Here is a 13,495-nt window from a genome sequence, read left to right on the forward strand (position 1 = left end):
AAGCTAAGATGTAACAGCAATATTCAGAAACTCCCTGCTGTTTCAGCTCCTGCAGAAGCGTCAAAATCCGCTCAGATGACACTGGGACCATCTAAGTCTCAGCCATTCAACAGCCTTGAAGGGAAACCCACGGGAGGTACTTACCATGGAAACAAGACTCAGGCAACGGATGGAAAGGATATAGAATATTGGGACAGTTTCCTTTCATATTCGTAGGGTTAAAACTCTCATTTTCACTACTAGCAAAGTGTCTCAAGCTAAACATGAGCCAGATGAATGGGATGTTATTCGTTCACTTCTTCCCATACTTGTTAAAATATAAACATCTACACAATGAAGATGCTTCGTCTCAGACCCCGTAAACAAGTTATGTCTCCTCTTCAGGCTCAACCCACTCTCCCCTGAAAAGCATTTTCTATTACAGCTTTTAAAAGAGCTGCTTCCAGAATAGCCTTTATGATGTATTTTTTCTCCTCTTAAAACCTTCCCCTTTCTGAGCATAAAATTCAAGACAGGGTAGGATCACTTGTTCTTTTTACTGTTCTGCAGTTTTTCCTTTCTCACCAACCGGGACTCTCCCCCTTCTGTTCCACCCCCACTTCTACGAAAACTCCCTGCTCCATGAACATACTGCCCCAGTCTTTCTCTACTATTCTTCATTAGTTCGTCAGTCTCTCTCCCCCTCAACTTTTTAGGGTGCCCTGAAGGAAGTAAGTCACCCTCAGAAGAGAAAGGCCTTTCCATGTAATTTCAGAGCATTCATGGACTGTACGCATGGGAACCAGCCTCCAAGATCCCCACTCCCCAGTGACCGACCTCCCACACTGACTGAAGCTGACTTGCGTCAACAACCATAGAAAAAATGGTCAAGAGAGTGACTTCTGAGACTATGTTACAAAAGACACAGCTGCTTCCATCTTGCTGTCTCTTGGGTTTTTCACTGTGAGGGAAGAGAGCTGCTGTGACTTGAAGATGCCCCCACACAGCCCTGTGGAGGTGCTGAGCTGAGGCCACATTCTAAGAGCAGCCATCAGCTTGGCAGCAACATCAAGAGACCCCCAAAGCAGGACTACCCAGTCATGCTGTGCTCCTGAATGCCTGCTCCACAGAAACCAGGTGAGCAAGAAATGTTTGCCCTTGTCTTTAGTGGCCAATGTTGGGGTAATCTGTTATACAGTGATGGATAATACGCAGGGTTATACATTCCGGCTTTCAGAGCAGATGCCAGAAAACCCCAGTAAGACTTCAGTGAGGAAATACACATGTTGGGTATTAGCGTGTCCTGCCTTTGTAGTGGGAACAGAGGACGCTTTCACCGTGGATGACAGACAGACAGCAGGCAGGACAGAATGGGTTTGAGAACTGAAGTATAAGCAGGGTGGGACAGGCCAGCTCCAAGAGTTGTAATCCGCTTAATACATAACCTATGGCTCGGAAATGGCATTTTTGAAAGTTTTCTAATTCAAAAGAAAGCAAGGGGGCACTTACGGAGATATTGTGATTTTAGTGTCAGTGTCCTGCTCAATTTTTTTAAGATTCCGTCCTTCCTTACCAATGAGACGTCCTACAAAATTATTATGGGCTAAAATCTTCAAAGGAATCTCTTCTGTGCTGTAAAGAAAAATAAAATAAAAAGGCCATCAAATCAGAGTAAGTATACCTATTCTAGGGTAAAAGGACAATATTCATTCATTAAACATTGACTTCCTGCCTTCCGTAGGGGAAGCATTCTGCCAGGTACACGTAAAGCTTGCTGACCATTAGCCCACATTCTAGCAAAGCATGAAGAGAGGGGGACGAAAAAACACTGGCAAGTATTTGGATAAGAGTTAATTTTTAAAAGTCTTCTTTTATTCATCTCAGGGAATGTCTTCCAATAATGGATTCTAGTTAGCTCTTTAAAAACACCTTACTCAAACTCATATTCTGAAACCCCCAATACCAGAATACCACGTACATCACGAAACAGGACAGTTTTAGAATAATGTTTAAATACCCACCTGGAGACAAAACGCATGATTTATAGAGGGAGACAGAAGAAACTCAACAGGGCTACACTTTGGAGGGAAGAGTCTAAGAGTAGGAGAGGGGGCTTTCACTTTGCATCTTTCTGACTTTCCAAGTCAGGGACATAGCACTGTGTCAACATGTCATTGGGGTCATCTAAGTGGTGGGCTTTTCCTTCACTTTTCTCTATTCTAAAAAGGAATTTTAATCTTATAACAAAGCAACATATAACACCTTCTAATTAAAATATATGTAATGTACTTCAAAGGTCCCTCCAATTAAATGCCGGTCGTTAGGCCCCCAGGCCAGGATCAGCGTCCTCCTCTGGACCCTCCCTTCAGCACACCCCTGTGCTAGATGCCTCAGGCAGCAGAGAACCAGCCTCTGCTCAAGGCTCCCACGAACAAGAGATTTAGAGCTTCAACTGGAAACACCTAAATCAACATCCAGTTTCCCACGACACAAGACTGGGGACTTCCCAGCTCCGTTCTCCCTGCTCCCGGCTGGCAGACGCAGGCCGAGCTCCAACGAGCTCCAAGTACAGGAGTGAGGGTTTGGGGTCCCTGCTTTGGGTAAATCCCAGGGATGCTTCTTGGACCGTAGGTGAGCTTCCTATGACCCCAATTGCCTTCTTTTTACAGCTGGACCTTTCACATTAACACCACTCGCAACATAGCCAAACATGAATGAAAACGAAGCGTTTAAAAGACTTACGCTCTATAACCACCAAAACAGCAGTGCCAACCCTCTGTCGCTCTTCGGGACAGCGTTTCCCTTTGTCTGCTGGCAATTCCCGAAAATTATGTCAAAGAATCCCCAAAATAAGACCGCATAAATATCAACCTCCCCACCAGTTAATCCTCCTTACTCACAATTTTATATCTTGAGCTTCTTTATGCATAATCTCCAGAATAGATTTACAAGCTGCAGAGGTGCCCTCAGGGGTAGAGAGGATAGTAATTGACTTCTCAGCGGCACCTGCATTCTCCTTCCGATGGACATCAATTCTTAGGGTGGGCACAAGGGGAGAGGGAAACAAGAGCTGTAAGCATGTATTCACAACACTCTGTCATCACCACCTATAAAGTCACAGCACTTCTGGGCAGAGTGGGTGACTCACTTTCCTCAAAAGCAAGTCTTGATAAGCTGTCATCATGGATGAGGCCAATGTTAATTCCAAGAATATTCCCCTCTCTCTGCTCATGCAGGGGCATCTCCTTATTCTGCCCTAGCTGCATGTACTTAATTTTAAGTGCCACAGGTCAAACATCTCACACCCAAGTGTCTGGGTTCAAACAAAAGGCTTTCTTCCACTCAAAAAACAAGGGAGCCTGGAACACAAGCCAAGTGGACTGGAGCTGGAACCCTGCAAGTCGGGGGTTACTGACTCCACTGACGCAGCGTGGCCACCGCCCGTCACAGTGGGATTTCACTCCCCGGTCTCCTCTTGCCGGGTTCTTTCTCCATGCTGCCTTCCCGATCAGGGCAAAGTCCACAACAAACAGGGACAGGAGTGGAACCCAAAGAGAGGGCGGCGGTTCTTTACCAAAAAAGGCAAATGGCCGCTAAACACGCCATGATCTTCAATCTCACTGGTCCTTATGACAAGGTGCCGTTCTCTGCCAGACCTGCACAGATGCAATTCAGTACTGGCAAGAGGATGGATATCCGGGACATGCACATCTCTGGCGTGGTGCAGAGTACACAACAATCTGCTGGACTGCTTATGATCTTTTGACCCAAGAATTCTACTTCTTGTAATATCTCCTACAGATGCAGTCTCACACGTGGGCTAAGAGTGGTGTTTCTCACCCTCCGGCAGTATCGGCATTTGGGGTCAGACTAGTTCTTTGGTGTGGAAGCCAGTCTGTGCGTTGCAGGATGTTGAACATCTCTGGCTTCTGCCCCGTAGACACCAGTAGCACCCCCGCCCCCATCTAGGTGTGACAACCGAAACTGTCTCCAAACACCGACAGATGTCTGCTGGGGAAAACATCACCATGGGGGGAAGCCACTGGTGCGAGCACGTGCACCGCTGCGCTGGTTGTAATAGAAGGAAAACTGAACTATCTTGGAAATACCAATCAGGAAGAAACGGTTAAATAACATATCCGTATCACACAGCTGTTCATAAATGTGGTAACATTACAGATGCCAACAAAGCAAAAGGTCCTTGATCTTATGTGAAAAAACAACACACTACACACCATGATATGAATTCCCTTTTAAAGTTACATGTGTTAGTAGATACAAGGAACAAGTCTTATAAAGACATATTCCCAGCTCAACAGTGGTCACCTTGGGGGTTAGACAGAGATTAACTCTTTTATTGAATGACCACTACATTTTGCCAATAAAATCAAGGCTTGGATTTCATTTTCCCAAATGCCTAATGGAAAACCCAAGATTTATCTCAGAATTAAAACCTATAGCTAAAAATAAGGGCAATGTAGAAGTGAAACAAATAAGGAATATCTAGAAATAACCAATAAAAAGAGTATCTCATGTAACAGCTCTGATCTCAGGAACCCTCTCCAGTCACTGGTTTCCACCTCCGATCACTCTAAGTACTGCTTCTCTTCCAGTAGCTGAAGTGCTCATCTCCCTCCTCCGGTTTATTTGCACCTGCTCACTGTGCTAAGGATTACTAAACTCTGATCCTCTGAGAGTAAGGAATGTTGCTTTACAGATTAGGGCAGCCCTGTGAGGCTATTCCAGAAGCAGAGCATCTGATAATGACTAGTTTCAATGGCAAGAGTTAATTAAATCTGTTGGCAGAGCTGCAAACGAATCATCGAATACAACTATCGCTTCCCTTCCCTCTCCATCCTCCATCTTCCTGCTTAAATAAAAGTTTCATTTAAATCACAGAAGCTCTTTTCTCTGACAAGGAAATGAGCAGCTTTAAAAGGAACAACTTTCATCTGCCATGTGATGAGGAAGGGAAACGACCGAATAGTTTCTGCAGGTAACAGAATCAACGCAAGAGAGACGCTCTTGATAAGGGAATTAAAGAGAAGCTCTTGTATTAAAATGAGGCAAATCTGAGATGGAAACTGACTGGGCTATGGTTCAGGTGGCGTCCCTGCCCTCTAACATGATGAAGTCAAGGCCACCGACTTTGCACAAAGGTAGCCAGCACTCTGCATCTGCCCCACTCCCAAGTGTGGTGAGGCAGGGCCAGGCGCCACTCCTCCGGGGGAGTGAGCGCATGACCACCGCCAGACAAGGTTCGCTTTGCTTCTACATCAGAAACGGGCCCGCCACCTGAAGGCTGGCATGGGGCCTGTGATCAGCGTGGACAACCTCTTAAGCCTGTTGGAACAAACACAGCACATAGGTGTACTTTCTGAAAAAGACTCTGCTTAACTCCTTGGACCACACAAAATTTTTCTCACTAAATTTAAAAAGCAAAATGATCCACAGCCATCCCTGTAGCTGGCCCAAGGCCATCTCCCTGCTCTTCTGTATAGAATGACTCGAGAGGTGTGTACACACTCCCTCTTCTCTCTAGTACACCCACAGTTCTTCAGGAAATATGGTGGCAACTGTCCCAGAGATGTACCTGGTAGCAATTTACACAACGAAGGGCAAGGACAGAGTTCATCATCAAGTTGCTTTGGGTCAAATTCGTCACATACAGCATCACAGGATGGTTATTAAAGCAAAACCACGAACATATAATCACTGGAGCTCCAAAACTGAGACAGTGCCTTAGATATACTTTAACAGAATTAAACATAATTCACATGCAGTTATTTCACTCATTTGACAAAAATGAGAGCCATCAACAGGCCCAGTGTTGGGACTACAGTGGTAAATAAAAACAAATAGCTCCTGCTTTCTACTCCTAAAAAGTTAGCTCCAGTATTTGATGGAGAATCTTCTAATTCCCAAAATCTGCAAATTAAAACTATCAAACAACATCCTAAAGAAAGAACCATTCTGACTACATGGCTTAAACACAGGATAACTACAGATCATAAACTGAATTATTCTTCATTGAACTAAAGCAAAACTGAAAAACTCTTCTGTGTTGGACCCAGAAAATTACTTCTAAAAGCACAGAAGGCAGGTACCAGTGGAGGTTGGGGAGGAGGTGGGGGGAGCAGAGAACCACCTAGAGGTCAGGGCCTCCCCCATCAGGAGTATCATTTGTTTTCCATTCATGTGTGAAAATCTAAAGTTCTCTTTGAGATTAAGGTTCAGCCCCAGGTTTTTATAAAATGAGCACTAAAGATATCAAATCACAAGGTTTTTCCAGATTCCCAAGTAGCATACAAGAAGGGATCATAACCATGTCAGGAGGACATGAAGTAGCAAGCAACATACCCTGTTATGAAGATTCAAACACCCACCGTACCCCAGGAAATACTCACTTAGACTGGGTCTGTTTGGTGATATTCCGAATGGTGGCGCCTTCTTTTCCTATAATGGCTCCAACGAACTGGGTGGGAACCAGCAGGCGCAGAGGCAAGTCGCACGGCTTCTGCTTGGACACTGACCCTGGAGACCCCTGCCTTGAGGAGCCCCTCTGCCCAAACCCACGCCGGCCACGGGGCTGCTGGGAGGGGCTCTGCTGGGCCGCCATCTCATCGGGGATGTAGGCCACTCTCAGTGTGAAGTTCTCCAGCTGGAACCCATTCAGCTTGTCTAAAGCTCTGAAAGTCAACAAGGAGCAGGGGGTGGGAACAGCAACCAGGCTGAGTAACAGCAATAGGACCTCTTCCACTCAGGATTCCTGGCTGTAAAGCTCATGAATAAAGCCCCTGAACAGATAGCAAATCCAGAACACACCTAATACTCCCCGCCCACATTCCCTTTGAAAGACATACGGGGAAAATAGGTTTCCAAGGGAACATATTAGCCATTTACCAGTAAAGTGGAAAAAAAACATTTTGTCAAACTCTTAACTGGGGACTTCCCTGGCAGTCCCGTGGTTAGGACTTGGTGCGCTCACTGCTGAGATCTGGGTTCAATCCCTGGGCGGGCAAGATCCCAGAAGATACAGTGTGGCCAGAAAAAACCCAAGCAAACAAAAAACACTTACTAAGCTATTCACCATTAAGTCAATAACAGCATATGAGGACCTCCACAGGTCAGAAGAGGGGGCTCTCCTTCTGGCTAGTCTTTCCAAATCAGAATAGAAAAGATGTGACAATACACACCTCCCTTGCTTTAACGACTTAAAAACAAATATTTAAAGCACTTTCAGAATCAAAGGACAAAAATCTCTGAGCCACTCACTGGAGGAAGTAGAATTTAATACTCATGTTACTTACCACTATAAAATCACTCGATACCTATTATGAGCCTGTTCTTGAGGGAAAAAAGCAATCCACGACCTTGCGGAGTTTATGGTGTGATTTGAGGCAGGGAGACGGGGGTGGCGGTGGACCAGAGGGAAGAGCGAAAACTCTCCTCCCTATCACCCATCCATCCGTGTACCCACGCATCGACTTCGAGAGGGGCTTTACTTCTTTTTTTTTCCATTTTAGAGGCTTGTTATGGAAAAGTACGGCAATTAAAAGATGCTTGCTTGCTCCCTGGAAGAAAAGCTATGACCAACCTAAATAGCATATTAAAAAGTAGAGACACTACTCTGCCAACAAAGGCGGATCCAGTCAAAACTATGGTTTTTCCAGCGGTCATGTATGGATGTGAGAGTTAGACTATAAAGAAGGCTGAGGGCCGAAGAATTGATGATTTTGAATTGTGGTGTTGGAGAAGACTCTTTGAGAGTCCTTTGGAGAGCACAGAGATCAAACAGACCAGTCAATCCTAAAGGAAATCAATGCTGAATATTCATTGGAAAGACTGATGCTGAAGCTGAAACTCCAAAACTTTGGCCACCTGATGCGAAAAACTGACTCATTTGAAAAGATCCTGATGATGGGAAAGATTGGGGGCAGGAGGAGAAGGGGACAACAGAGGATGAGATGGTTGGATGGCATCACCGACTCGATGGGCATGAGTTTGAGCAGGCTTCAGGAATTGGTGACGGACAGGGAGGCTTGGCGTGCTGTAGTCCATGGGGTCACAAAGAGTTGGATACGACTGAGCGAGTGAACTGAACTATGGAAAAGTACCCAATCTTAAGCAAACATTTCACTGAGTTTTCTCACAGTGAGCATGCATCTCCAGATTCAGAGCTAGGACACCCCAGTGTCCCAGAAGCCCCGCAAGGACCTCCTTCCAATGACTGCCCCTTCCCTCGGCTCCTCACACCATAGAAGGAGTCTGCCTGTTTACATTTCTATGTAAATACCATGTCTGGCATCTTTAACTTATCATTTATGAGAAAAGTGTGTAAGATTCCTAAGTTTATAAGATAAATTGGTGTGTTCTAGCTTACCTACATATTTTAAATGCGAAGAACTCAATAAAAGTTGACAGAAGATACTGCCATATAGACATCACCCTAATAATACACACTCCCAGTGCACAACAAAATTAAAAAAAAGACCTCGTGCTTTCTCCAGGGTTGCTCAGAACCTTTGCTCAGATGGTACCCCAATGGACCCTGAGTTCGACCCAGGCAAGGAGAGAAGAACAGGCGTAAAATGATCTGTCTGGTTGCTCAGAATGATCGTTTGTGGTTCACGTACTGCTTTCTTTATCTGGAGATTTTTCCATTTCAAAAGGAAAGAGAATAGGCCCAGCACCAAAAAGGGTAACAGAACCATGAAACTGCATGGCAGATGTAGAAAACCAGACCAGACCCACCAGTGTCCTCAGGACTCAGAACTCTGCCCTTTCACGCGTCAGGGGCCTGCTCATCACTGTCCTACAGCTCCATGCACACGAAATGACTCTTTAAAAGATCCCAGTCATACAGACTAACAAAGTATCAAAACATTTCTGTCACCATTACTTCCAAAACCCTTCCCAGAGTAACTGTTAACTGTGATAACTTCTGCAAACGGACCAGTTCTTTCCATCTGTTCACATAGGTGTGTAAGTGTTCAGTACCTTCTTAAAAAAGTGTAGCTGAGATCATGATATACATAGTCTTGTGATTTGTTGTTTTTCCAAATACAATATATCTTGGGATATTTCCATGTGAGTTCTTTTCCCGTGTATGTATGTGTGTGTAACTGAATCACTCTGCTGTACAGCAGAAATTAACAAGACACTATAAATCAACTATACTTCAATTAAAAAAAAAAAAAAGCTAAAGATGGCATTCTTTTCATAAGCTTCATAGGTGATAGCAGACACACAGAAAAACTTGTTTTACCAATGCCCTGATACAAGAACCCTCAGTTAACACATTTTTCCTGCCTTCTTCCCTCTCCTTTTTTCCTAAAGAATATGTGGATTAAGGGCCCTAAAGTATTTTGGCTATTTCTAAAGGAAGACAACAGCTAGAAATTTTATTAACATCAATGATGTACGTTTACTACAGAAAGTTTGGAATTACAGGTGTTTCAACAAATGAGATAAAGCTTTTCAAAGCCCAAGAGAAACCTATCCCTGAAGGTTCTTTCAGAGACAAGAGGAGAGATGCATGCAATGAAGGGCGCAACTCGACCTGGGACATAAAAGGCGACAGTTCACAGTAACATCCTTCCCCACTCTAAAACTGAGCACTTCAGAAGAGAGTGAGTGACTGTGCAATTAAGTCAGTAATGTTACTTTAAAAAAAGAAGTTGGGGGCGGGGGAGCCCTTCCCTGGTGGCTCAGAAAGTCAAGCAGCAGCCTGCAATGCAGGAGATGTGGGTTCCATCCCTGGGTCAGGAAGATCCCCTGGAGAAGGAAATGGCAACCCTCTCCAGTATTCTTGCCTGGAGAATTCCATAGACACAGGAGCTTGGCAGGCTACAGTCCATGTTACTAAAAAGTTAATTAGCTTCTTTCCTGATTAAGAGACATATACAGACAGACAGATATCCTTCTCCATGGAAATAAATAGAGATAAACATGTAAGTCACCAGATGCTTCTGTGTATCCAAATACAGTCACGTGTGTTCCGAGAAACAACTCTCAACTTGGAATAAACTATAACTACAACTTCCCAACTTCACTGTTCTGCTTTAAGATTTCTTTGAGGGGAAAAGAAAAGATGCTCTCCATCGGGAGGCCAGGCGGCACAGTGCTCCAGGACCCAGTGCCGTCTCGGCCCCAGAGACTCCAAACTCAGGTTGTTCCCGTCAGAGAGCAGACAGCCTGCCCTGTGTATGCCCACTGCTGGCTGCCAGGGCTCCTGACCCCTCACCACACGGCACTCCACAACTGGACACAGCTGAAGGTACAGGAGTGAATAAACTGCCAGCAATGACTGTCTCATGACTGAACACTGTACACTGATGAATTTTAAGTCTACCACTGTAACCTCTCCGTGCTACGTTATCTAGTGGTCTGCTGAGTTCAGGGGAAAACATTCTAGTATTTTCACCAACCTTACTGTACATGCAAGATACCTGATCAAAAATTGTCATCTAATTATTCAAAACATATGCATTGAGTTCAGCAGATCTCAAGGATGTTTATCCCACATGTGTATTACTCAGAATGCTGTTTCCCATCATTACTTGATTGCTCTGCTGTGATTTTCAGTCAATCAGAAGATGGTGAGTAGTATTTTTTGTTTTGCTTTGTTTTGGCTGCCCTGGGTTCAAAGCTAGGCCTCTAGCATTGGAAGCACAGAGTCCCAACCACTGGACCACCAGGAAGTTCCCACCCATGAGCAGTTCTGCTGGCTGGTAGCACTTAATCGCATTGCTAAGTTTATTGGGGTAGATCACAGGGTAGGACTGAAAGGGCCTTGCGAGAACGAATAAGTAGTTTATCTCAAGATTAGAGAGTAAGAAGAACAGAGTCTCATAGAAGTTAAATGTATCCAATGGAACACACAGAGCTGAGTAGTGAATGAGAGACTAGAATTCTAAACCAGCTTGAACAGTAAGTAGCCAAAGAACCTTGGAAAGGTTGTTTTGTGATTTGGCATTAGCCTCCTCACCTGAAAAACTATAAACGACCAGATTTATGGTCTTTCGACTCTATAAATTCCATGTCTAAAATCTTTTCCTTCTTCCTAGATCTCACTGCTGGGTATCATGTAGGTCCTAACAAAATGAGGCTTAGCCATCATTGAAAAGTCACATCATTCCATTTTCTCCTTGTACCAAGAGTAAGAGGTTGAGACATACAATTCAGCAATAATTACCAAAAGCCTGGTAATACCACTGCAGGGAGGCATCTTAAGGAAACAATGAAAGACTTCATTACCAAACTAGTTCTAATGGCAAAAAACTGCAAACAACCTAGATGCCCACCAGAGGACTAGCTACACAGACTGTGGTAGGGATGCCATACCAGAGACAGACTACTAATAGTATAAATACAGCTAACGGAAAGACAGCCTGCACAATTCTACAGAATGATCTTTGGCATTTTAAAAGCTGTAATGATGACCTATATGGGAAAAAATCTAAAGACTGGATATATGTATATGCATAACTGATTCCCTGGTAGCTACCAGCTACTAACTCAGCTGGCAAAGAATCCACCTGCAATGTAGGAGACCCTGGTTTGATTCCTGGCTTGGGAAGATCCACTGGAGAAGGAATAGGCTACCCACTCCAGCATTCTTGGGCTTCCCTGGTGGCTCAGCTGGTAAAGAAGATGCCTGCAATGCGGGAGACCTGGGTTAGATCCCTGGGTTGGGAAGATTCCCTGGAGAAGGGAACGGCTACCCACTCCAATATTCTGGCCCGGAAAAGTCCATAAACTGTACAGTCCATGCAGATGCAGAGTCAGACATGACTGAGAGACTTCCGCTCACTCACTCATAACTGATTAACTTTGCTGTATAGCAGCAACTAACACAACATCATAAATCAACTATACTCCAATAAAAATCAACTGTAAATAATAAATAGTAAGTTGTAATGCATGAGACAAAGTCTACTGAACTTGATGTCAAATTTCACACTGGTTATCTCTGAATGGCAAAAAAAGGCAAAAAACTTCTTTGTCTTGCTACTTAATCTATTGTTCCTTTTTTTAGAATAAATCTTCCATTTACATAATTTTCAAAGTTTAAGAGTCAACATCCTCCCCTTAGCCATCAGCCAAGTTGTTTCTAACACTTCTGTGTGTACTTTATACAAATCTTCAGGCTGATATAAAAAGATCTGCAATAATAGCTGCAGTATATAAACTTCATTTCTATTCCACAACAAAAAAATACACACCAGAAATAAGAATCCCTGGACAACACAGGTTCTACTGTATAACACAGGGAACTATATTCAATGTCCTGGGATAAACCATAATGGAAAATACCAAAAAGAATGTGTGTGTGTCTACACACACATATATATACATGCTAAGTTGCTTCAGTCATGTCCAACTCTTTATGACCCAGTGGACTGTAGCCCACCAGGTTCCTCTGTCCATGTGATTTCCCAGACAAGAATACGGGAGTGGGTTGCCATTCCCTTCTCCAAGGGATCTTCCAGGCCCATGGATCAAACCCTCATCTCCTGCAGCTCCTGCATAGTACGCAGATTCTTTATCACTGAGCCACTGCAGATAACTCAGTGCATTATATATAATACACACATACATATGTATGCGTAACTGAATCACTTTGTTGTACAGAAGAAATTAACACAGCATTGTTAACTGTATCAATTTTTAAAAATAAAATGCCAAATTTATCTTTAGAAAAACCTTCAGTTCAGTTCAGTTGCTCAGTCATGTCCGACTCTTTGCGACCCCATGAATTGCAGCACACCAGGCTTCCCTGTCCTGTCCATCACCAACTCCCGGAGTTCACTCAAACTCACGTCCATCAAGTCGGTGATGCCATCCAGCCATCTCATCCTCTGTCCTCCCCTTCTCCTTCTGCCCCCAATCCCTCCCAGCATCAGAGTCTTTTCCAATGAGTCAACTCTTCGCATGAGGTGGCCAAAGCACTGGAGTTTCAGCTTTAGCACCATTTCTTCCAAAGAAATCCCAGGGCTGATCTCCTTCAGAATGGACTGGTTGGATCTCCTTGCAGTCCAAGGGACTCTCAAGAGTCTTCTCCAACACCACAGTTCAAAAGCATCAATTCTTTGGAGCTCAGCTTTCTTCACAGTCCAACTCTCACATCCATACATGACTACTGGAAAAACCATAGCCTTGACTAGACGGATCATGGAAAAAGCAAGAGAGTTCCAGAAAAATATCTACTTCTGCTTTATTGACTATGTCAAAGTCTTTGACTGTGTGGACCACAACAAACTCTGGGAAATTCTTAAAGAGATGGGAATACCACCTGACCTGCCTCTTGAGAAATCTGTATATATGTCAGGAAGCAAGTTAGAACTGGACATGGAACAACAGACTGGTTCCAAATAGGGAAAGGAGTACATCAAGGCTGTATATTGTCACCCTGCTTATTTAATTTATATGCAGAGTACATCATGAGAAACGCTGGGCTGGAGGAAGCACAAGCTGGAGTCAAGATTGCCAGGAGAAATATCAATAACCTCAG

The 13,495-nt window shown here is 44.1% G+C and overlaps 1 protein-coding gene across 3 annotated transcripts in view; it reads right to left on the reverse strand.

Moving 5' to 3' along the window:
* The window catches only part of IGF2BP3 (insulin-like growth factor 2 mRNA binding protein 3), a 143,535-nt gene that overhangs the window by 18,008 nt on the left and 112,032 nt on the right, over nucleotides 1-13,495 (reverse strand). For all 3 annotated transcript variants that reach the window (XM_010839053.1, XM_010839052.1, XM_010839051.1), the window contains 3 exons: nucleotides 6,387-6,668; nucleotides 2,880-3,014; nucleotides 1,489-1,611 (listed from right to left, as the gene is read on the reverse strand). In XM_010839053.1, the coding sequence (XP_010837355.1) occupies nucleotides 1,489-1,611; nucleotides 2,880-3,014; nucleotides 6,387-6,668 (540 nt within the window). The remainder of the gene's footprint in view (nucleotides 1-1,488; nucleotides 1,612-2,879; nucleotides 3,015-6,386; nucleotides 6,669-13,495) is intronic.

Source organism: Bison bison, unplaced genomic scaffold, assembly GCF_000754665.1.
Source record: "Bison bison bison isolate TAMUID 2011002044 unplaced genomic scaffold, Bison_UMD1.0 scf7180017864109, whole genome shotgun sequence".
Classification (NCBI taxonomy): domain Eukaryota; kingdom Metazoa; phylum Chordata; class Mammalia; order Artiodactyla; family Bovidae; genus Bison; species Bison bison.